Genomic DNA, 23,537 nt, shown 5'->3' with positions numbered 1-23,537 from the left:
CTCCTGTGCAACCCTAGTTTCTTGAAAGTGGGATCATTTTGCAATACAGCTTAAGTGAATTGTATACCAAGTGGGTAAAAATGGCAGTGCTGGCTGTTTATGTCTGCTCTTACCCAGACATAGTGGAACATAATCCGCTTCAGAAATGAAACAAATATATAGGGCAAAGGATGTGTAGAGTATGTGTATACACATTGCATTTACTGACATTTTTAGATTTGAATGATCTGTTGGAGCTTTACATTTGTTTATTGATAGTTTGGACGCTAGACTTTTTATCAATAAAAATTAAAAATAAACCGCAAAGCCAGCAAATAATATTGCAATTTCTTCTTCAGAGAGACAGGATGTATGAGGGAGGATGGCTTTCTGGTTAATGCACTGGAGTGGGATTCTGGAGACTGACTCCTTGTATGACTTGGACAACTCACCATCCCTCTGTGAATTGTGAACACCAGTACTGCCTTAGTCCCACCCTTTGTCTGTTTTGTGTCTTTACACTAAAAACCCTTCAGGGCTGGGACTGTCTTTATGATATGTTTGGAAGTTGCATAGAACTCTGTAGTCCCAAAATTGACTGAAGCCTCTTGGCCCTATTGTAATAAGGAGTAGCAATTCTAAGATGATTACAGGCCAGCTGATAATTTTTAAGGTACAATTTTATCGCTGCCTGTAGTACTTAAGTTGTGTTTTCTATTCTTTACGCTCCACTTATCCACTAACTTCTTCTCTCTTGGCATTTTTAATGACTTCACTGGGAATTATAAATGGTTAGTGCATCTGAAAACCAAGCTCATAATAATTATTATTAGCTATTTGTGTTTCAGCAGTACCCAGAGGCCCCACAGCACTAGGACCTGTACAAACACAACAACCAAAGATCTCTGTCTCAGTGAGCTTACAGTCTAACCTGGGAAGACAAACAAAAAGCTGGGAGAAAGGAAGGAGGGTCCAGACAATTAAGTTTGAAAATGCTGACAATTATTTGTTGTTCTGATGCTTTGAAGTAGGGGACCCTTCAGATTTATTTTAGGGATAGACTTGGACAACTTTAAATTCATTTTGGATTCAAATTTATTGGGGTGGGTTGGATTTAATAAAAGTAATAACTCCAAAATTGTCATTGCTTTGTTCCATATTAATTTGATAGGAACAATAGGCCCAAGCTGTAAGCTTCTGATCAGGACTTTCTCTAATTGTAAGGGATCTTTGGATGTGTGGATCTCAGTTTGTTCTGTCCCTGGTTTAATAGTAATACTAAGCATTATATGTATGTGAGTACACAGAAGTTTAAGGCAGTCTCAATTGGACCTCAGTTACTCAACTATAATTGTGTTGACTGCCATGGAGTGGACTGCACTTGATTTAGAACAAGCTCAGAATGCAGCCCTAACTTGGGAAGCGCCTGTATCAAAGAAGGCTGAGAGAAATTCTAAGGGAAAAAATACACCTAGAAGATGGTTAGGATCAATGCAGGAAGGAAAAGGGAGATTTGGAAGAGATATAGCTGGGTGTATTCATCATATTCAGAATGGATGGCAACATGAAACTCCAAGGGGTGACAAAACAAGCACCTGAGGGGAGAGAAGGCAAGCAGGGGAAATGAGAGCTGAGATTTAGGAAAAGGAAGAGGCTGGTAACTGAGGAGTCTGAGTCTAATGTGAAGAAATACAGGTAGCCAGAGCAGAGATTCATGCAGCTGGAGAATGGTTCCTTTGTGCAGGAGGACTCTGGATCAAATTGTATGAGGTTCACACTCTACCTTAGCATTTCTCATGTGGGGTTGGTTCCCAATGATGGCATTATTCCTCTGCTCAAAACTTGTGTAGTCTTGACACCAAAGGTGCAGGACTGTTTGGAAAGAAGTCTGGCCACAGTCTGGTGTTCTTGCAACCTAAGGAAATCACTTTGAACTAATGCAGAGGATTTTATGGGGCATGGTTGTTGTGAAGTATTCCACTGCCTTGCAAAATGGAGGTTGGGGGAGCACACTAGAATGGAGTCACGACATGCATGCTTGAGGAGGAGTCTTTGTGCAGCTGAGATTGCATCCTATTCCTTCCTGCTCATCTGTGCTCAGTGCTGTGAGCAAAAAATGGCCACTTACATGACTAGGAAGAAACAGAATGTCATACCTGGAGTCTACTTTCTATAACAAAAAATCAAATCAAATCAAATCAAGGCATAGTTTAGTGCTCTGAGCATAGAACTGGCACCCAGAAACATTGCTTTCTTTCTCCTTCCTCAACAGAAACTCTTTGGACAAATAAACTGAAGCACATACATTTATTTCCACAAATGTAAGATGAGGGATAATATCTAATACACAGTAGTGTTGTCAAAATTAACAGTTGTTTGTAAAGAACTGTATAATTGCCCAGGTTTATTATTATATCATCCTTCAGTGCTAAGATGTACTAGTGCATGTGCTTCATAGACTACTGTTGTGAAATGCTCTGTCTCATACTGACTGTAACTACTGAGAAAAGAGTAATTTTCTGATCAACTCCCTAATAATACACACTCACATGATAGTACAGAATGATTCCAGAGATGAACGCGCAGATTATAAAGACAAATTCTATGAAGATATGCATTAAAGCAATGATCTCTAATAAATGCAATTAGCCAAGTTTAAACACTGACCTTAAAATGTGTGCGCACGCTAATCTCTGATTTAGTGCACACAAAAGAAAGAAATCCAAAGTAAAGCCTTCCAATTTGTCATGTTATGGAGCAGGGTAAGGTTACTTGTCATACTGATCTCAGAGCCTGCAGTGCCAAGACACACATGGGTGACTTAAGGGAGAAGTGAGACCCTGACCTCATATTTTCCTACCTTTTGGTGGCATTTCAGTCAGCCCCTTTATGTAATGGTAATTCTGATGTAGTTCTGTGTCTATTTAATATTATCATAGTTGCATTAAAACAAAACTATTCAAGTGAAACACTCCCTGCTTTTTCTTTTAAATTTATTGCCTTTTCCCTAACACTTTATTTTATGGAGTCAGAATGTCATCATGTCCATCTTTTCTAGTTACATAGCATATCATACACAGACTTAGCTAGACATTTTCATGCCAGTTATTAATGCTGTGAAATGCACTGTGAATCTGACTTCCAAAGCAGCCCAAATAAAAACCGATTGTTCCCGTTTGCTTTTCAGGGGATTCCTTCCTTCCTTCCTATGCCACTGCGAAGCACTTATAATTATGAAATAATATGAGATCTGGAGTTGTCATTATATCTCATTTCTGATACAACAGTAATGTTGTGAAAAGGCTACATTATGAGGAAGAAGGTTACTTTAAAGTAAAAAACAAAGATGAAGAGATCTAAGTTCTTGATCCAGCTCTGCTGAAGAACTGCTGTGAGATAATATGCAATTCTCTTCCTCTTTCCATGTTCTGGTTTCTTCATCTGGAAGACAGTGAGAATCACACCACCTGCTGCACCTCAAGGGGGTTTTGTGAGGCTAAATTAATTGATGTTTAATATCCACAGAACAGTGCTACAAAAGTGTGAAGCATCATTATCTCTTTCTTTGGCTCCAAGTGGTGAGGCTAACAAGCCACAAGCCTTTGTTTGCCGGACACTGGAGAAAGGATAAACACTTATAAGTGTCTTTTACCACCACCAGGCCCAACCACCTATTAATGTTGCATGGAGTCCCACTAAAATGTTAGACCATGGTGCCCAAGTGGGATTTGGGTGACAAGTGATTGAAAAGACATATTAGATTCCTTGCACCTACTTTCAATGCAAAAGAGTAAGCCCTATTTGTAGCTGCTTGTTTCTGCCCCTCCCCGCAAATACAAAGGAAAAATATTTAATTATTGTGGCTAAGGGCAGTTTTGAGCACTGCCTGCTAGAAGGAAGCCAATGGATGGCTGTACCCCTTCAAAATGTCCCTTCCCTGCCATTCAGAGCTCTCTTGATGTGATAAACTTATTGCATAAGTCCTAAGTAAAAGGTATTTTTAGGGTACTGAGGCCAAAAGATATATATTTTTCAAATGTCAAGGAAAACAAGAATGTGGCTTTTCTCTTATCCCAATCCAACTTCCATTGAAGGCAACAGGATTCTTTAGCAATAGCATCTTGGATCGAGGTCTGATATTGTTAATACCCTCCTGTTGTTGTGCTTCTGCGTTCAGGTCCATTGTTTGACTGGCCACAAATCTTTCCACAGGTCTAACCTTTCTCCTTTTCTGAGCTCATTTCTTATACATGTTCCATGTTGTGTTGGGTTTGTGGCAAAGTGGGGTCTCTGGCTAGCCTCAGGGCTAGTTTTCCCACCTGCCTCTTGGTACGCCACCCACCTGACTCTCCCACCACGCCTTGATGGAGTCTGACTGAATTTTAATTAGGTGGGAGGCTGCCCATTTTACACCCTGATATTGGGGGGCTATCCATGGCTCCGCTCCATCCCTACACCATGGCCCAAGCCTCACAGATGGCATCTCAGGCAGTTGGCTCCGCCGTCCCCTTTGCCCATTAGCTGTGGCCCCCAATTATTGGGGACCTTCGGCTTCCATAAGCCCTGGCCCCATCTCAGGCCAGTCGGGACCCCGAGTTTCTTTGCTCTTTGTGGGCATCCCTCGCGGTGGGCCTCTGGCCCTTTTGACCCTTCCAGTCCTGGCCCCAGCATTGACTAGTCGAGTGCCTTGGCTGGGTTTTTGCCTCTTGCCTGCTGTTAGGGATTGGGGTCCCCCATTCCTGGCTCAGGTGCTCCGGGAAGCATGCCTGGCTCTGCGCGGTCACTCCCCCAGCAGGCTCAGGTGCCTCCAGAAGTTCACCTGGCCTAGCCTGCTCTGCTGGAATATGGGCCACCTGAAGGTGAGGGCTGGGGTTAAGGTGCCCCTATGCGCCTTTCACCAGGGTGATAACTGGCTTGGTATTTCTTGGGGGCTCCCATGCCACTGAGAGCCTCACCAGGCCACCCACTCCCAGCAGGGTGCAGTTTTAGGTCATGCCCAGGACCAGGAGCCTCCAAACCATCCCCTTCAGCTCCTGTCCTTACCTCCAGGATGTTACATACAGCCAGGCAATATTACTGCCTGGGCTGCCAGCAGCAAACTGCCCTGTTTATATAGGTAGCCATGGATCTAAAATGGCTGCCACAATTAAGCACGTGCTGGCTGTTTGGCTCGGCCCTTAAAGTGGCAGGCGCCAACAGTGCCCTGCCACAGTGTTCTGTTGCCTTTTATCTGTTCCTCCAACTCCATTTCTTCCCTCATGCCCTTCCTTATACCTGGAATGCCTAGTAGGTTCCAAGTAATCTGTGATAAGCATCCTTGCTCTCCTTCCAGTGGCTTCCCAAACCCTGTCTGATCCTCCTAACTACCAGCTTACTACACTCAAATGCTGTACCTTGTCCCTTATCTTCATTGCATGTATTAGAGATGAACTGAGTTCTATCTCTGAGGTCCTGAGTGATCTTAGCTTCAAAGTTGATGGGTATCAGTCCCTTAGGTTGCTAAGCTTTCTCTAAAATGGAATTAATTGTTTCTTCTGATGTTGTTTTTAAATATTATTTATAGGCTTATACTATTGGCTAGGGGCTTCAGCTGAGATTGGGATTCCCATATGCTAGGCACAGTACCTATATGTATAAATATATTGTTTCAGCCCCAGTGAAACTATATTTTAGACAGACAGAGACTAGAAGAACGGAATTATCATCCTCTACTTGTGACAGGGAAGGCAGTCACAAGAAAGATTTCAAGGACTTGCCCAAAGTCTGGCCAAAGTGCAGAGCTGAACTCAGGTGCCAGTCTCATGCGAACTGTACCAGATCATCCTTCATCTATACATAAAGAATTGTGTACAACTACAGTACCCTATAAATTAGAACTGATGATAGTGACAAGTTGAACAGGTATTTGATGGTCTGGCCAGAGGCTTCCAAAATGCCACCTCAAAGGCATCCTCTGACTAGACAAATGGTCCTCAAGTTGCAGGGGAACACACACACACACACACACACACACACGTGTGTGTGTGTGTGTGTGTGTGTGTGTAACTTAGTTTTTAGGCCTGAGCATTAAAATATCTGGGTCTTTTATAGTGCTGTCATAAATTTTAATGGTAGTCATTCAAAATAAGCTAAGTTTTCTTTCAGTGTCTAGAATGTTGATATACAGGATGAATGGGCTATACTTCTTACTACTTGGCTAGAATTTGAATCATCTGTTAAACCCATAGCTTGCACTGGTCTTAAAAGGAACAAAGGCCAGCTAAGAAATGGAAAACTGGGTTCAATTTTTTTTCTAAAGGTTCAAATTTAAAAATAATAAAGCCCTTCTGTGATGCCCCTGTTATGTCTAAACCAGCTTTAGTCAGTTCAACTCCTTGCTTTCTTCCCATACCTCCACTAACAATTATTTTTATTCTAATGCCTCAATAAATATAAATGCTTTTCTCAGATGTAACTATTTAAAATGTACATGTATACATAATGTCAGACCAAATACTTTATGAGAATGCCCAGTTGCAGTTAAATTGTAAAATATCCAGGATAATAAAAAGACTGACCTGGTTCAACTTGGGGAAAGAAGAAAATCATTCTGTGTATATAAATCTAAAAGTGGAGAAGAAGGGGCAAAGGCTGAGATTAAGGCACTTTAGAGTAGCCCCTGGGCTTCAAAGAGAAGAGACCCACAATGAAAACAATGGTTGAGTGTTGTTATAATGCTAAATTGTTATGTACCAAGGACAAAAATTTCAGAAGCAGCATGATGCTCAATTTAAGATAGCTTAAAGGACCTGATTTTCAGAGGGGCAGATATTCCTTTAAGGGTCTCTCAACTTGGACACCCCAAATCACTAGGTGTTGAAGACCTTGGCACAAATCCCATTGTTCCCAGTGTGGTGAGATGCTAAGTGCTCTCTCGTCAATGTGGCCAATGAGAGATACTTTGCATCATGGAGGTGGAAATCAGTCCTAAAAGAAGTAGCATATAGTTTTTCTTGAATATTTAGGACTACACGAGATTCATCAGTTAGTGAAAATCAGCCTTATTTTATTAAGTCTGAGCCAGTCCCCATGCTGCTTGTGCTTGGTGGATTTATACCGACCGATGATCTGGCTTCAGGTATTTTGGATTTGGTTAAAGACCCTGTTCAAGTCCACTAAACCTGGTAAAGTGGAGTCAAAGTTGCTTTTAAAGAATTCATAATGCCTATCTACCTATTTTAGAATTTTGTATTGCACGTTACTATGGTATCATAACAGTTTGCAAGGTAAATTAAGTCAACAATGTGATGTTTCTAATAAACTTTCTATACTCTCCTGATTTTCATTCTTTGGTTATAGGAAGTTCTGGTTGGGTGGAATCTCTCTCTCTTTAGACATAGAAGGAAATACAAGTTGTGTGTGTAAGTATGCACACACATGTGTGTAGGTGTATGAGTTTTGTGTTTTAGTTGGAAATGCATTTTCTGATTAATTTAGTCCTCATTTCTATTTTCATATTATCCATGAACAGGTCATCTTTCTGATGATTTATTTGCCATTACTCTACACTACCAATTAATCTATGGTTTCTGGCAACTGATTTCTACGTCTTTGTGTGGGAGAGCTGGTTCTGTTAGTCATGTGGAATTGGTTTCTCTTTGTAGATGACCTGAGCTCCATAAATAGGAGTTCCTTTATGTGTTTGCAAATTATCTGTGAGCATTTGTGGCAGTTCATATGCAGCAAAAAAAAGCTTTGTATGTGAGAGTACTTCTAGATTGAACTATCACACCAGTATTAAAGTGCATTAGTATACCCGTTTTAACCCTCTATAAACCAGTTTGTAAATACTATCTTGCTTACCAAAACATTCAAACAGCAGCAGCTGTGAATACTAGCAAAAGACTTATTTGCAAGAGTATTAGTGAGTATGTATATATTTCCATTTTTCTTTCCTTGCTTAGCATTCCTCCTAAGACATAAAGTTCTGTATGATTTTTAGTTCTAAGTATAACCAGGTGACTAGGGCTCTGTTCATAGAAGTTGCCTTCTAACAAGGGAGCATTGATCCATTTTTCACCAGTGAACTTGAATACAAAGTGAAAGAGACTGCAGTAGTGACACTGTGTTTTACCTGTATCACATAAAGAACCAAGGAGGTATTGGAATTATTAGCAAAAATTAAATGAGTCTAAATAATAATTTGTGAACCATGCAAGAAAAAGGGTAAAGCATGCTTAAAATACTAAAAATAACAGAATCTTTTCATACAGCAAAAGCCCATAGGAAGATATTTTTGGTACTGGTCATATTTATTATCTCATCTAGGTCTTTTGTTTTTATTTGTTGGCAGTAGTTTTATGCTTTTGGTCTATTTGTTTAAGCTACATACAAATGGATCAAATTCTTCGGTATTTCTTTGTGTCTTTGAAGAAGATGGAACGGAAGAGCCAGGATCATGAGAAGGGCAAACAAAGTCACGTTAGCAAGAAAGTTGATTTTATTATTATTATTGTTATTACTTTTGTTGTTTGTAAACCCTTGAAAATATACATCTTTCTCCTTTAAAGTTCTTATTCAAGGCATGAATGTGTGAGTTCTGAAGGGACTTTGGGACTGCGGTAAAAAATCGTTGTCATAGTAACAGAAAGGGAAATAGGCCTAGCTCACCTGGGACTTTAACTTACTGCAAAAGCTGATTTTTTTTTTTGGGGGGGGGGGGGGGTAAAGAAAGCGCTCAGCAAGAGAAATTAATAAATAAATCCTTCATTGTATTCTAAACCAGTTCTTTAACTATTTAAAATATTTTTATACCTATATCTTCCTTACAAACTTCACAAATTTCCTTGTCCTGAAAAAAAATTGTTTTTTTATCCAAGTACTAAAAGGGAGTTGCAAAAAAATATTTGAATTCATGAAAGAATTTCTTGCTGTTCCTGTTTACATTGCGAAAGCACGGCTGTTTCAATTTTTAATCTGACAGGTGCAAATGTTTGCTAACAATTGTGTAGTCACTCATATTTCATAGAATTCACAAGTTTAATAGGTGAATAGATTAGTGCACAGGGAAGACTACTTATTTGTAGCTTCACATGGAAGAATTTTGCACCTTAGAGCCTGTAGAGAAACAGCTTTCTAGTGATAGTATTCCAAAGTGCAAAATGCAAGCAGTTTAGTCTGTAATGTCTACTACGTCTGTGAAGACTGCTGTGATGAAATCTAGTTAAATGCAAACTACAACAGCAGTGAATTATAAAGCGGCAAATATTTGTGTGTTTCATCAAATAAAAGTAATTTATGCGGTCGCTTTACAACCACTAGCATATATACAGGCTTTAATTTATCCCTTACAGATTGCATCAGCTCTCCCGTATTTCCTTAACTTCTGTTATCCTCTTTTTTAATAGTTAGTTTAAGAGTACAATTTGGATCATCAGCAGTTCTCTGTACTTCACTAAAAAGTGAATACCTAAAAGGTACTTTCGACATATAATGTAGCCAGCTTTTTTTTTTTTTTTTAAAGCATCCAACGTAATTTGGGGTTGTACGCCTCTCCATGTCACTTTGTGTCGTTCTTATAATAGCATTATCCTTCCAACACAGTTGCACAAAAGAACTACAACAGTGATTCTCAACTTTTTTAGACAAAAGGCAGTCCTTGTTAGGCTCAAGATACCTCTCCTTAGATTCAGATAACCCCTTGGAAAGTGCCAGCTCTTAGTTTTCGCCCATTTTTTTTACTACAAAAAATAATAAAGCAGCTTTTCTCTTGGAAAGACTCAAGGACCACAACAGGTTACAATGTTTTTAACATTATGGATTCCTGTTTAAAAACTCTGGGTTTATCTTGTGAATCATGTTCGCACATCTAAATGTTAACAATGCGTGGCACCCTATGACACCCATGAAAATAGCTCAAGGTACCCCAGGGTGTGGTGGCACCCTGGTGGAGAATCACTACCTACACAGTCAGCAGAAGAAACTGACTATATGACAAAGGGAAAAATAAGTGAAATTAACTAAAGAAAAAGTTAAGTCAGACATACAAGGTAAGGAAAGTCAGGAAAAACAGATTGAGATTCTCAGCTGGAGTAAACAGGTATATCTCTTTTAAAGACATTGGAATAGTGCTTGCACTCAGAAGGGTTTTAATATCCTTTTCAATTACAATCACATTAGATGCTACTTACAGGTAAAAAAAAAAAAAAAAAAAAAAGTTCAAATTTTTTTTTAAGTTGTCAGGTTCCAGTTAAATGAAGCCTGTCTGTTGATCTACCATCATGTAAATTGCTCTGCTCTGATACACAACTGTATCAACATGAAACTGGTTGATAATGATAGATGTTAATTTATTGTTAATAAAAATGACACAGTCCCTTATCATTGCAGATTCTTCTTAAAATTTTTCCTCAAGTGCAATCAGAATTGTCTGAAAACAGCAGGGAACCCCAGAGATATGAGACGGTTCCAGGTAAGTGTTACGAGACTCAGCACTAAGTTGTCTTTTTTTCCTTTTTTAAAATATATGTGTGTGTGTATTCACCTACATTGTTAGTAATAAATGTAATGCCCTTAAATGATAAACCTGATAAACAATAAATAAATGATAAATAATACTGTTAAAGCTTTTCTTTATCTGCTGTGTTTAAGCCTCTTTTCCCCTCTTCCTTGCTTTCCCCACTCTGAATCCCGAAGGGGGAGTGATGTACTGTACCAACCAGCACTGGATATTTGATTTGACACCCTCGGGCAAAGCGCTCGCGCATACAGCTGCCCACAGCAGGGATCATGTTTGTGATACTTAGATGCCTCAGAATTTTTCAAAGTAGCTATGTACATGGTACACAAGCAACACCATTCCCCCTCCCCTCCTTTCTAGCTCCCTGACTTTTTAACTCTTTCATAACCTTCCTTTCAGCCTCTTGAAAAACAGCAGCCAAAACAGTCATGGTCACTTTAAGATCTCGTGCGGCAAAGCAACAAGACCCATGGGACAATGACCCAGCTGCTTTGCAGTGAAATCTGCCACTGGTTTCATCATAGTTGTCGCTGATGTATTGAAAATACCAGCTAATAAAAACACAGAGGGAGGTGAAGTGTGTCAGGTTGGAAACACCAGCAAGGAGAAAGGCACAGTTTCTCCTTGCCCCTATGCTAATCTTTTGAGCAAGTAGCTTTATTTCATAAATATTTCACTTGTAATTCACTCCTAACAAAAATTAAACAACCTTTTCCCCCCCAAAATGTTCCCTGCATGCACATATGGGTAGTTTGGTGATAAGAAAGGTGCCATTTTTAGAGGCTGGTGAGGAAAACTGACCTCAAAACTGGTTCATCTCTTGGTCAAGTAGACAAGTGACTAGATTTCCAGTGAGAGAAACTGCATTTGGTCCCTGACTTCTTCACTAGCTCCATGAGCAACCTTGGGCGGGTCATTTCACTTCTCTTTGCCTCAGACTTTCCACCTCTAAATGAGGATAATAAAGTTCACTCACCTCTGTAAACGCTCCTTGGCCCTGATTCAGGAAAACACTTAAGAATGTATATATGTCTTTCCTGAATTAGGGCCTAGGAAATCGCCAAATGAAAAAAAGAGTATGTTTAAGTGGGGACTAGTATTCATGATTAATATTACTATTAGAGCTGCTCTGCTTGCATCTTTCATCAGCTGTTCTATCATTATCATCATTGATACAGACAATGAGTGCAGTCAGTTTGTAAAGGGAGGCATGGCTTTCTGACTGTCAAAGAGCACTTGAAATTATGAGATCTGGGTTGTTCTCCTGACTCTGTAATAAGACTTTTTTTTTGTAGCTGCTTGGATAAATTACTGCACCTCTTCATGCTCCAGAGTCATACTTTGTGAGAATTCTGAGAACTGGTCAAAATGTTGCCATCAAAGCCTTCTGGACAGAATATAGCTGTAATGATAAAAACCAATGTGTTCTGTCAAAAATGTTTGTGTTTTTACTGTAAATTTGAAAACTAAAAATTCTGAATGCTGGAAATAAAACTGGAGTGTTTGTTTAACTTTGAAAATCTGAGGCAGTAAAGAACATTTTGAAACACTCTTGATTTTTTTTTGTGGGAACATAAAAAGTTTCCCAATCAGCTGTATTTACCAGTCAGTGGGCTCAGAGGCTCTGAAGTCTCTGAGTATTTTATGGTTTGTAGTTCAGCTGGTTATAAGCGAGAAGAAGTGATTCTGTAACGCAAGAAGAAAGTTTATAGAGCCTGCCTTCAGTATTTGTACGGAAACTAGTGCAGTGTAATCCCAGTTGGTAACTGGAGTTTATGCTGGGGCCAAAATACAAATAACAATATTGGTTACAGAATGGCCTGAAGCCAAACACTGGCTCCAAACACATCTAAACTTTTAGAGAGATGCAGTGCTGATTTCAGTCTTTCGCAGTGAGTAAAACCCACTGAATTTGGACCAAGTTCTGAACTGCAGAGAAGTTTGGATTGGAATCCAAATTTTCTGGCTGTGTTCTGCCTATGGTGTTGGCTTTTATTTCACGTTCTACCGCCTTGTTTCTAAGATGGTGATGTTATTCAACCTGACTGAATTTATATTTCCAGTTGAACATGGAACAAGTAGAATGAAATCAGTCTTACAGAATTACATGGTTACTGAGTGATTATCTTTAACATATCCACCTGGCATGCCCCTCTCACGTGCAAGGAAGTGCAGCCTTTCAGTAGTTTTTGAACTTTTGACCAAAATCAGCAGCTTATTGGAGATGAGCTAGGATATGCTCTTCCTCATCTGGGCTCTGTACCTCACTGCACGCCAAGCCTGAGAAGTCAGGGCCAAGTGAAACTCTGGTTTGTTTTGCAAGGCTCATATAAATTTCCTGTAATTTCCACCCATGTGGGTTCATGCCCTTCAAGTTTGACTTCAAACCCAAAAGTTCATCAAGAGATTTGGTCTAAGCCATCAGGTTTGTTCTAGTTCTGTGTTAAAAGTAGTATGCTAGGATGATTGTGATTCATAATAATAAAGCTGATCCCATTTGGAAAAAAATAGCAAAACTTGGATTTATTTAAGTAGGAGAGGAACCTGAGCCTAAATATGTCCAAACTGGGCGTATATTAATGAGCTCTTAGGTTAGCTAGAGCTGCATTAACCATTTTTTATAAAAAACAAAATGTAGGCAATTTAGGTGGAAAAGTAACAACATTTTTCAGCAGCCTTAGTGTGTAGTCAAATTCTGTTGCAGGTAAGGACTAGGAAGGTTAGATTAACCAAAAGTAATCAATGAAGGTAGGCAATATATTTTTTAAAAAAACCTTGCTTGAACACAGTGCAATGGATCAAGACATATATTAAACTTGGATGGGAATTCCCTTCTTTTAAATCCACCTGATTCTTTTCTCTCTCAGTTTGTGCAAACACTTGTTCATCTGCCTTAGTGTCAGACAGAAGCTGCAGGCACACCCTCCGAGTGTCAGAAGTTAAAATATGCACATCATCCTAAAATACTGGTAGTGCTCTCACAGTCCAAACACATGTTCATTTTCATTCCACTTGTTAAGCTTTACATCAGCAAAGGTAATGAATGTGCCAAGTTTTGTGATTAGGTTAGAAAGGACAGCTGTCAATTCTAGAACTGCAAGACCATCTTGATTTTGTAAAGCAGAGTATGACATGTAGGAGGAAAGAGGGATAGTTTATTGATTCATGATGTAATTCATTAGTTTTCATTCTTGTGCCACACACAAAAAAAACTCGGTGGTTTTCCTGAATAAAGTCTTAGTATTGCTGTTATTAAAACTGTAGTCTTTCAGTATCCTGTGTACTTGTTAAACTTTACTTACTTAAGTAAACTGATTTCATATGACTAACTTTAAGTCTGAGTATGCAGATGTATTTTGCAGGATCATATTTATTTCTACTGTAGCAGCACTTAAAGGAACTTAAAAAGGGATTGGAGACCTATCATACTAGACGATCTAAAAACAAACACAACCCTTTCAGCTGCTCACAGTCTGAGATGAGGTTGAAATCTAGTAGAGCTCTTGAAATTGACAGGTTTCCATCCAAAGACACTTCAGAATTTAGTGTGCTGAAAGCATGAATCCTACCATTGACTTTGCTGTTTGACATACAGTCCCAGATGCTATAGGCTGAACTCATACTGTACAGTATTTTTTGAGTTATTTAAGCACAGGATCCTGTTTTTGTGATGACTGGAAGTGTGTCAGGTAAATGGTTTTGATTAGAGATGGATGTGAATTGTTTGGGCATGAATTGGATCATAAAAAGAGTTCAAGGGTGTTGAGATCCAGGGTCTCATTTTTAGGAATGCTCCAGACCTAAGCTATGGCATAGACCAGCTATGACATATTTAAAAACATCTCAATGTTAAATATAATTTATAGCAGACAGTTAAAAAAAAGATGAATTGTAAATTTAATACAACTCCAGATGCCTGCAAGTTTTTACTCTAGTCCTTGAGTTTTAGGAACAACACCAGCTGCTTTGTGATCTCATCAAGTGTTTGAAATGTGCTTTGCTACTGGGCAGGAGCTTCACAGACATAATGAAAATCACTTAGCTTATGGCCTTTTTGACCAACAGTAAAGCCACTTTTCTACTGTTGAAATAAGCCACATATTTCAAGGCATGATGATTTTGTATTGTTAAATTACATCTAGCATAAATGTACTTTTATTGTGGCTAGCACACCTCTTACTTGCAAGCAACCTTCTGGATTAGTCAGGAACAAAAACCTGCCTTCTATTGCTGATTCTACCTCTGACTCAATCTGTGACCGTGAGCATGTCAAAACATCTAGTCAGCCCTTCTCCCCATCTATACATTGGCACATCTGTACCTTAAGGGGTGTTTGTGAGGTTTAAGTAATGTTTTCAAAGTGTATGGAAGTACTTGGTTGAGGCTGTATAAGTGGAAGGCAGCATTTATAAAACCAGAACTTTTGAAGGAGGAAGCCAATTGCCATGAATGCTCAGATTGTGTGTTCATGTCACTCAAAATCCTGGCTGCCACCAGAGGGATTGAAAGAAACCCACTGGAGGTAAAACCACAGAATGTTATACTTGAACTAAAATGTTGTCAAGACAGTAGTTCCTAACTTTATCTCATCCCCAGTGCAACTGTAGAGACTGTAAAGGAGTCATCTGCTGTATTGTTATATTATATGAATCAGGGGTGAGATCTGAAATGGCACAATGCTGTCTTGCACCAGCTGATGATCTGGCCTGTTTTTGTTTGTCTGTTTGTTTTTAAAATTTGGTCGACTGTTCAATCAGCCTTACTACTGACTTTGACTTCAGCTGAACTGGAAATGTACCAGTGGTACCTTCATAGGTACCTTCGTATTCATCCTCACTGAATTCTCAGAGGGCAGTTTCCCTAGGAGCAGTGTAGAAAAACCTGATACACTCCACTCAATTTAATGAGGATTTCTTCCAGGGAACTTGACTGAAGTCCAGTAATGCTTAATGGTAATAACCAGTACATAATGGAGGACAGTAATTCTGTTGAATTGAGATGAGGCACTATGGGCACTTATACACGTGCGTTGGAGCACACTTCATTAATTGATTAATCAAGTCTGCTGGAGAGTCTGCTGTCTCTCAGAGCTGCTCTAATTAAAGCACCTCCCCCCCGGAGCATGTGTATAAATGCCCTATAATTAAAATGCTTCAACTGAGACCCACAGCTAAAGCATTAGCCACCTGTTGTTTGGGAATTCTGCTTGCTCCAGGACTGTCCTGATTAAGCAGATCCTATAGAATGGTCCTAATTCAGAAAAGATATGGGCCACAGAATATGCTCTGTAATCACAAATTACTGTGTAATGGTGCAATTTATAGTGACAAAAACCCCAGAAAGAGCAGCACTCTGTGAGTTTGCCAGAAATCTTATTGTGAGATATCCACTACCAGGTTTTCTACCTTAGTTCACTGGGAGGGGAGCAGAAGGAAAGCAGAAATGAGGAAGAATCTCATATACCTGGGGAGATTCCTTCCTGAACTATGTTTGGTTGGATCAGCTCATCCCTGTGTGTATGAGAAAGGCTAAACACATTTTAGGAATTCATACATCTGATATGTTTTAATGTGCTAGAGAATGTAGTCCTCCCTCTTAGGCCCCTTTCCTGAAATGAGGTCATGTGGACAGTCCCCTGTGCCTATGTGGATTTCACTGCAGGAGCAAACTCTAAGTGTGGAACGCCTCATTGAAATCAATAGAAGTTTTGTGCAAAGAGAGGTTGCTGGCATTTTTATAGATTGTGTTGCCCATCCTGAATCCAACTATGCAGCAAACAGAATACTAAATGTCTACTCCTGAATTACTTGTTGAACCAAAACTGCCAATGACATCAATGGGAGTTTTGTCAGAGTGAAGACAACAGGATGAAGCCTGGCACATATTATATTTTCATTCACTCAGCTGGAAAATGATAATAATTTTAAAAATTTACATAATAGTTATTCTTTGGAAAAGTTAAAATAATATGGTACTGTGACTGCATGGTTGTAAAGGAAAGTGCATCAGGAATTCAATATTGTTTCCAGATGTAAGATGTCATAAAGAACTTTTTCCACACTTGGAATGGGAGCAGAGATTTTTTTTAGAGATGATTTACACAGATGTGTTGTATGTAACTGTACGTGTGCTTGGTGAGTAAGTATGCATATGGAAATGAGTGTATATATTGAGATACAGGCTTCCCTCGCTTTATGCTGTACATGCATTCCTGGAAAATGGTGCATAATTTGTATTCGCATAAAGGGAACCCACTTTACAGTGTAACAAATAGGGATATGTTCCAAGACCTTGACTGTACTGACCCCCGGACCCATTTCTACCACTTCTACAAGACAATTTTGGTATTCATCAGCACCAGACAGTAGGAGATAGAGGTAGCAGATAAGCTAGCGGGACGCTTAGAAGTCATAATGGGGATGGCAACTACAGAAACACATCACAGACAACGAGCGAGGAGCACAGATGCACACAGGAGACTATATTTTGGTGCATGTCACTCCCATAATGCACCACACAAAGCAGCTGACTGCGGGCTTCCACCACACTGATCGCATAGGAGTGAATTTACCTCACATATAACCAAGTTTTGGTATAAAAAGGTTATTGCGTAAGAGCAAATTTGCACATACAGAATCCACATAAAGTGAGGAAAACCTGTACTTCAATAACGTGTGACATTGTATGTGTGTGTCCAGTTATAAGTTAGAATGGCAAGGGTTTGGGACTATGAAAGTATAGATGTGACAAGTATGTGAAAGAAAGAGTACTTTGCATGTGTAGTACCATTCTTCTCAGGGTTGTGAGGCATTTGGTAACACCAGTTAGTTTTGCAACACATCTTTAATGTAGCTCAAGAACGCCTCTCTGTTATCACCCTAACTTTATTGAAATTGGCTCCCTCCAGTAAAGGGGGATGAAATAATAAAGACTTGCAGTTGCAAATGTCCAGCTGCAGGAGTCCAAGGTTTAAAACTTGAGGCTGTTAATCAAAGCTGTCTAGACTGATCTACGCTGTCAGAAGTGGGAAGCAAGAGAGGTAATCTCTAAGGTACCCGGGTACAGATCTGTAAATTAGAACTGGCATTTGGAATCATGCTTGGAAGCCAAAGGAACAGGTCGGCTTATGGATCCCATTTTTAATATGATAAAGATGGGTAGCACTGCTGTGCTCTGAAGCCTCAGTGTGGTCTTCATGCAGAGAGTGCATTATAATAATACAACTGGGAAATGAGAATGCTGCAAAGATGCAGTGAGTAAAGGTTTCTGATATTGCAGGGGAATGATTATCTGGTGTCTGTGACCTCAGAGCCAAAAAGAGGAAACCTTCAGAGTAGCAAAGAGACTCTTAGGAACTGCCAAAAAAACAACTTAGTAGGCTTCATGTCTGTCTCCATTATTCTGGTGGGAATCTAGATTCAGATCAGTGAGGGAATAGTATATTGCCTAGGTGTTTTCCTATTTCAACTGGACAAACCACTACAGACTTCAGATATTCTGCTAATGTCATTGTTCACAGGACTGGATAACTCGGGCAATTGGGGAGCAACATGTTTTTTTTCTAGGCTATTTAGTTCAAGTCTAGTCCGGACCAGCTGTGACCACAAGCTATTAGCCACTAAAGGGTATTGACTGGCCTGTAGGAAATATATTGGTGTTTTTATTCCATTCCCTGGGGCCTAGAATTCACCACAGTCACAACACTGAAACTAATCAGTGATCTTAACAAAAGGAAGATCAATCAAATGGGCATAGAGTTGGAGCTATCAACTCATCAGAAGAGGTGGTCCTATTAGATCAGGAATTGGACACCATGGCAGAGGGCAATTTGCTTGAGTTGTAGCAAATCTGAGGACTTGCATCTCCAAGTAAATTATATCAGCATCTACAAGGAAGTTATACCAGTCCTAAACACATGTAAAGAAAAAACATGTAAAGAAAAATCTCAGTGTGTGTTATGATCTTAGAATGACGAGTGATACTGATGGATATGCCTTCAGAAGACCTTGGTGAAAATACATATAAATGGTTAATAAGGTAATGGTAAGAAATGTTGACCTTGATTTGTTTAGCTAAGATGTAAAGATTTTTGAAGGTCAAAGGTGTTCTTGTGTAGTGTTTTGGAGTCTAACTGTGTCTGACCCTCTAACATTAAGCTGCTGTGGCCTGCAGTTTTGAAGAGTGAAGCAAACCAGGGGGAAAGAGAGAAGGGGGAGAGAACAGGAAATGGAGTGAGGTGTTTCAGGAAGTTGTCAGGAGTTGACTGATTGATTCCAGATGGAAAGGGTCACCCTCCATGACCCAGGAAATACTCACAGGGGGAAAGTAGTTGGCTTGTGAAAGGGGAGGGCCTGGGAGTTAGAGACTATGGTGGAATGCACATTCCTCTTCCTTTTCTTCTTAAAACACTGGGTTTTAATCTTCAGTATTAAACAATTTCATTGTTTATCTTCACCAGATGAAGGGACAAAATGGAACTCAGTCTAGATCTCTAGTAACCTTGTATCCATAATCTAAGGTGTCCGTACTGTTTAGCCTAGATAAAAGGAGAAGGACAAAGATCTCTTTTCCAGAATTTTGGTAATGCCTAAGGAGGGCTTGAACAACATGTCAGGACAAAGCACGGTTGAAAGCTTTGGGAAAAAGTTCCAGACCAAATTCTGCACTGTGGGATTACCTCTAAGAATGGTTTCATTTGTGTTCTTTTGGCCCCAGCCTGTGAGGTGCCATTACCTTCACTTCCCAGTGATGATCTTGAGAGATGCCACAGTGGAACCACTCTTGGATATGAGCAATTCCTGCCCACTGTGCTCAGTACCTGGCAAGACTGAAGGCTCTCCTGGAAGTCACCACTTGCACTGCAGGGAGCTTTAGAACATTAACATTGGAAAAAGTATCTTATGTAACACTTACATACTTGCACACTCATGTAACTTGTATACAGTGTGCTCATGTATATTGAAATATATTATGTATAATTGGGATAGATCAGTGTTATATTATATATACATACTGGGTACGTGGTTGGGTTTTTGCATATTATATCGTTGTATAGAAATGTAATTGTGTTTGTGTGTGTATATGTGTATACACACACACACACACACTATCCTTTTTGATTTACATTTGTTTGCAATTTAAAATCTTGTCATAAATATTTCAGGCACTGGCATAATTCAGGTTTATTCCCTTGTTACCACACTATGGTCTGCATGGCCAGCTAGAGACTAAAATTTATTTCCATTGTTTAACAGAAAATAATGAAGTGCATCTGAGTGGATTCAGCTATGTCATGTGGGAAATGTTCACTTTGGAACAGAGTCTTGCTCCACCCAAATGTGCAATGATGAAATCAGTTGGCACACAAAAGCAACACATTTTGTGACAGGAATGCATGAGAAATATTAATGTACAGTATGACAAGAGCCTTTTGGAATGAATTAAAGTTGTCTTTAAGAAAGAAAACGTGAGAGCACGCACACTTTCTTTAAATCAGCAAAATCCTCCAGCAGGGCCAGGTTTCTCCTACTGTGTGCTGAGTACTGTTTATCAACAATTAAAGCCTGTTATTCTTTTACCAATTGCATAAGTACATCTTTAAAGTGCATATACACACGCGGGGTTACATCTACATCTGTGAAATGAAGTAGCTGTTATGAAGTCAGTGGAGCTACACGGACTTCTATGAGTTGAAGATCTAATAAGGCTCGAAAAAGATGCATATTCTTTATGATAGTTATGATAGCTAGGCATTTCTTCTGATGGGTTTAAGGACACGTCTCAGAGTGCATAGAATGAAAATGAATAACAAATAATCTGTCCAGTAGATGTTTACCTGTGCTTCGTTAGAAGGCAGCCAGGTTGGGCATAAAGGACAAGATTTAAAAAAATAACTAGTGATTTTGAGTGTTTAGGTTGGGACACATTAAAAGGGCCTGTACAGAGCAGAGAGCACATTACCTCTTTTCTCTCAGCTATGCCAGGGGTGTCAAAGATATAGCCTTATAGTCCCATTATCTAGTCCCAGGTGTTACCCTCAGGTCTTGAGTTGACCCACATGCCACACATGATGTGCGTCATACCGGTCCTGCATGCAGGGGCCAGGACAAAAGCCACCTGTGGTGCCTGCCCCAACTGCTCTGGGACACAAGCTACATGTACTGCCTACTCTGGTTGGTCTGGGACCTGTGCAGCATGTGGGGAGGAAGGCATCCATGGGCATGATCCAACACAGCATCACTCCTCTGGTCTTGTAGCTACAGGACATCACAAGAAACCAAACATAGGACCATCTGCAGTTGCTGTTTCATCATACTATGCATGCTGAAGGTGTTATCTGAACCATGTTAAATGGAATTCAATAGAAGCTGAAAATACTTTTCTCCCCTTTGTTAGGGAATATACCCTGCAAGAGATGATTATATTTAACAAACAGAATAGGTTTTTAACTCTGTTGAGTACTGAATACATTACAAGCATAAATACACAAAAGGACTAGTTTACCTGCCTTTTTTTCTCTCTCCTTTAATTATCCAGGTTGTGTTATCAACAACTGTGAACGTTGATGGACATGTATTGGCGGTATCTGACAACATGTTTGTTCATAACAACTCCAAGCATGGGCGGAGGGCGAGGAGACTTGACCCCTCAGAAGGTACAGGACTTTGAATCCTGGAAAACATTCTCTGCATTTGAGTTTCTGTTTTGAGGGTGGGACAAGGAACTACCCCCTTAGGGTTTTCTGGACAGAAGAGTGGGGAAAAGTGCAAAATGTGGCCCTTCTTATATCTAAGAGATTGACTCTCCAGCCCATTAACTACTTAGCCTGTCCTGTAAAGATGAGAACAGTGTAAAGATGTTTAAATGTTACGTGAATTTCAGACTTAATGCTCAGCTGGGCTAGGTTTGATTCCAAAGCAAATTAAGCAACATGATATCTTAGTTTAACAAAAACCTTACGAGATATGTATGAAAGGGTGTCACTGGTTCCCTTAAACAAACCGTATGCAAAGCATAACAGTTCACAGAAGGAAACCGACACTAACAGACTTCAGTTTGTATGGCCAAGTAAGAATCATACAGTTGTCTATACTCTACACCACGGTTCTTGGAGTAGAATAAAGCCATCAGAAATTTCAGTATCTGTTAAGCTTCAAACTGGGACAACCCCTTCTCTCTCCAACTCAATCCCGTCCACACGCTCCACCTTTTTTCATACAGGCACCACTTAAAAAAACAATCCTATCTCTGTCTACCTCCCACTTCCCCTGCAGCTAGTGAAAGTGAGAAGAGCTTATGATGTTAGTAGAAGAGACAAGCAAGGTTATTATTTCATTATAATGTTTTGTTGCCCTGCTTCTTAAATGTGCCCTGTATCAACCTAAAGAAGAATTAATGAACTGGAAGAAAATGATTGAATCAGTAAAGAATTTGGAGCGGTGTTAATTCTCCCCCAGCGGGCAGTGAAATGGTAGAAGGAAACTCCCAGGATTCCAAGCCTAGGAAGCCATCCAGTTTTTCCTTGACTGATTGGATGTGATTGACTGGCTGTTCAAAGGAGTCTCATGTTTTTGGAGCCCTGCCAAAGTTCCCCTTCACCTCTGACCCTGTCAACATTGGGAATGGAGTGATGGATTGACTTTGGTTATGGCCTGGAAACCATATTGGGTTCCTGATGGGATGTATAGTCCAGGGGCCTTAAACATATGGAAGAGAGGATAAAAAACCTATTCCATAAAGTCAAGAAAATGATTAGATACTGTTTTTTATAGGAATTGGAGGAAGCATGAGATATTTCCATGTCTTTAACCCATTGGTAAACACAGTGCATTTTAACACATCCTTCCTTCTGCATGTTTTCATTTTTTTGCTCCCATGATTGTATGATGATAATATTTCTACAGCAGCCTCAACACAGTCATTTAAGTGTTCATTTTTACACGCACTACAGTTGGCTTATTAGGTTTAATGGCAAAATGCTAAATGCCAGTAACGAGTAGGAAAGTAATTAACGCCAGCAAACAGAGAACGCATTGTATGTATGTATATATGTATGTATTCTGTATTTATTTTTGATTCCTTGGAAGGATAATCAGCCTTTAAGGGTGAACAAATTGAAGGTTCTTGTTCTAGGCCTCAACAGCAGTGGGAATCTGTGCAGCAGTGCAGCTGAACCTCTATAAAGCTGAACCTCTGTGCAGCAGTGCAGTGCAGAACCTCTTTAAATAGGGAGGCCCAGCTGCTCTAAGCTCTGATTTGTATCAGGGCAGCTGGTCCTAGCTTGAGAGGAGCACAAGTAGCTGCCCTGTGGTTATCTGTTCCAGTAGGTTACATCAGCTGTACATCAGTTGTAACCAGCCTTGAAACAAGTTGTAGAAAACGTAACCTGCCACTACTGTTGTTTTTCATTTAGCCACCCCATGTATCAAAGCTATTAGCCCAAGTGAAGGCTGGACTACAGGGGGAGCCATGGTAATCATCATAGGAGACAACTTTTTCGATGGGCTGCAAGTTGTATTTGGGACCATGCTTGTATGGAGCGAGGTAGGCAAATGTTACCTCCTATTGCTAAGCAGATTCAGAATCTGTATCTCCTCACATGGCTAACAGAGAGAAGGAACATGGGGGGACGTGTAATGGTCCATTTTTTATAAGAATACAAGAAAATCTACTAGAAAACTGCTTACAGGAAACACTTTCTCACCCAACACACAGTCCATGAAACTCATAGCCGTATTTTTATCATCTGGGCCAATGGTGTAATAGGATTTAAAAAAAAAAGGGATTTAACAGTTCAGGACTGAAACCAAAACTAAAATCCAAGAATTTTGTAAGAGAAACGAAACTTCAAGCTTCAGGAGATAAACCCACAGCTAGCTAACTGGGGTTGGGGTACGGAAGAGATTTTCCCTGATGGCAATTTACCTAGTAGTTTCCTTATGCGAGGCAGGGAGGGAGAAATTCTCACACCCTTGTCTGAAACACTTTGCATAGCTGTTGAAGACAAGATACTGCACCACGTGTACTACTGGGGCAATGGAATTGGGCAAGTCCTATGAAG

General features: G+C 39.9%; 1 protein-coding gene across 2 annotated transcripts in view; it reads left to right on the top strand.

The window, feature by feature from the left end:
- EBF2 (EBF transcription factor 2) overlaps window positions 1-23,537 on the top strand; it is a 238,920-nt gene that overhangs the window by 175,937 nt on the left and 39,446 nt on the right. For both annotated transcript variants that reach the window (XM_014606430.3, XM_014606429.3), the window contains 3 exons: window positions 10,348-10,429; window positions 21,014-21,131; window positions 22,890-23,020. In XM_014606430.3, the coding sequence (XP_014461916.2) occupies window positions 10,348-10,429; window positions 21,014-21,131; window positions 22,890-23,020 (331 nt within the window). The remainder of the gene's footprint in view (window positions 1-10,347; window positions 10,430-21,013; window positions 21,132-22,889; window positions 23,021-23,537) is intronic.

This window comes from Alligator mississippiensis, chromosome 7, assembly GCF_030867095.1.
Source record: "Alligator mississippiensis isolate rAllMis1 chromosome 7, rAllMis1, whole genome shotgun sequence".
Classification (NCBI taxonomy): Eukaryota; Metazoa; Chordata; order Crocodylia; family Alligatoridae; genus Alligator; species Alligator mississippiensis.
The sequence above is the reverse complement of the archived record's forward strand: the minus strand, read 5'-3'. Positions and strand labels throughout refer to the sequence as shown.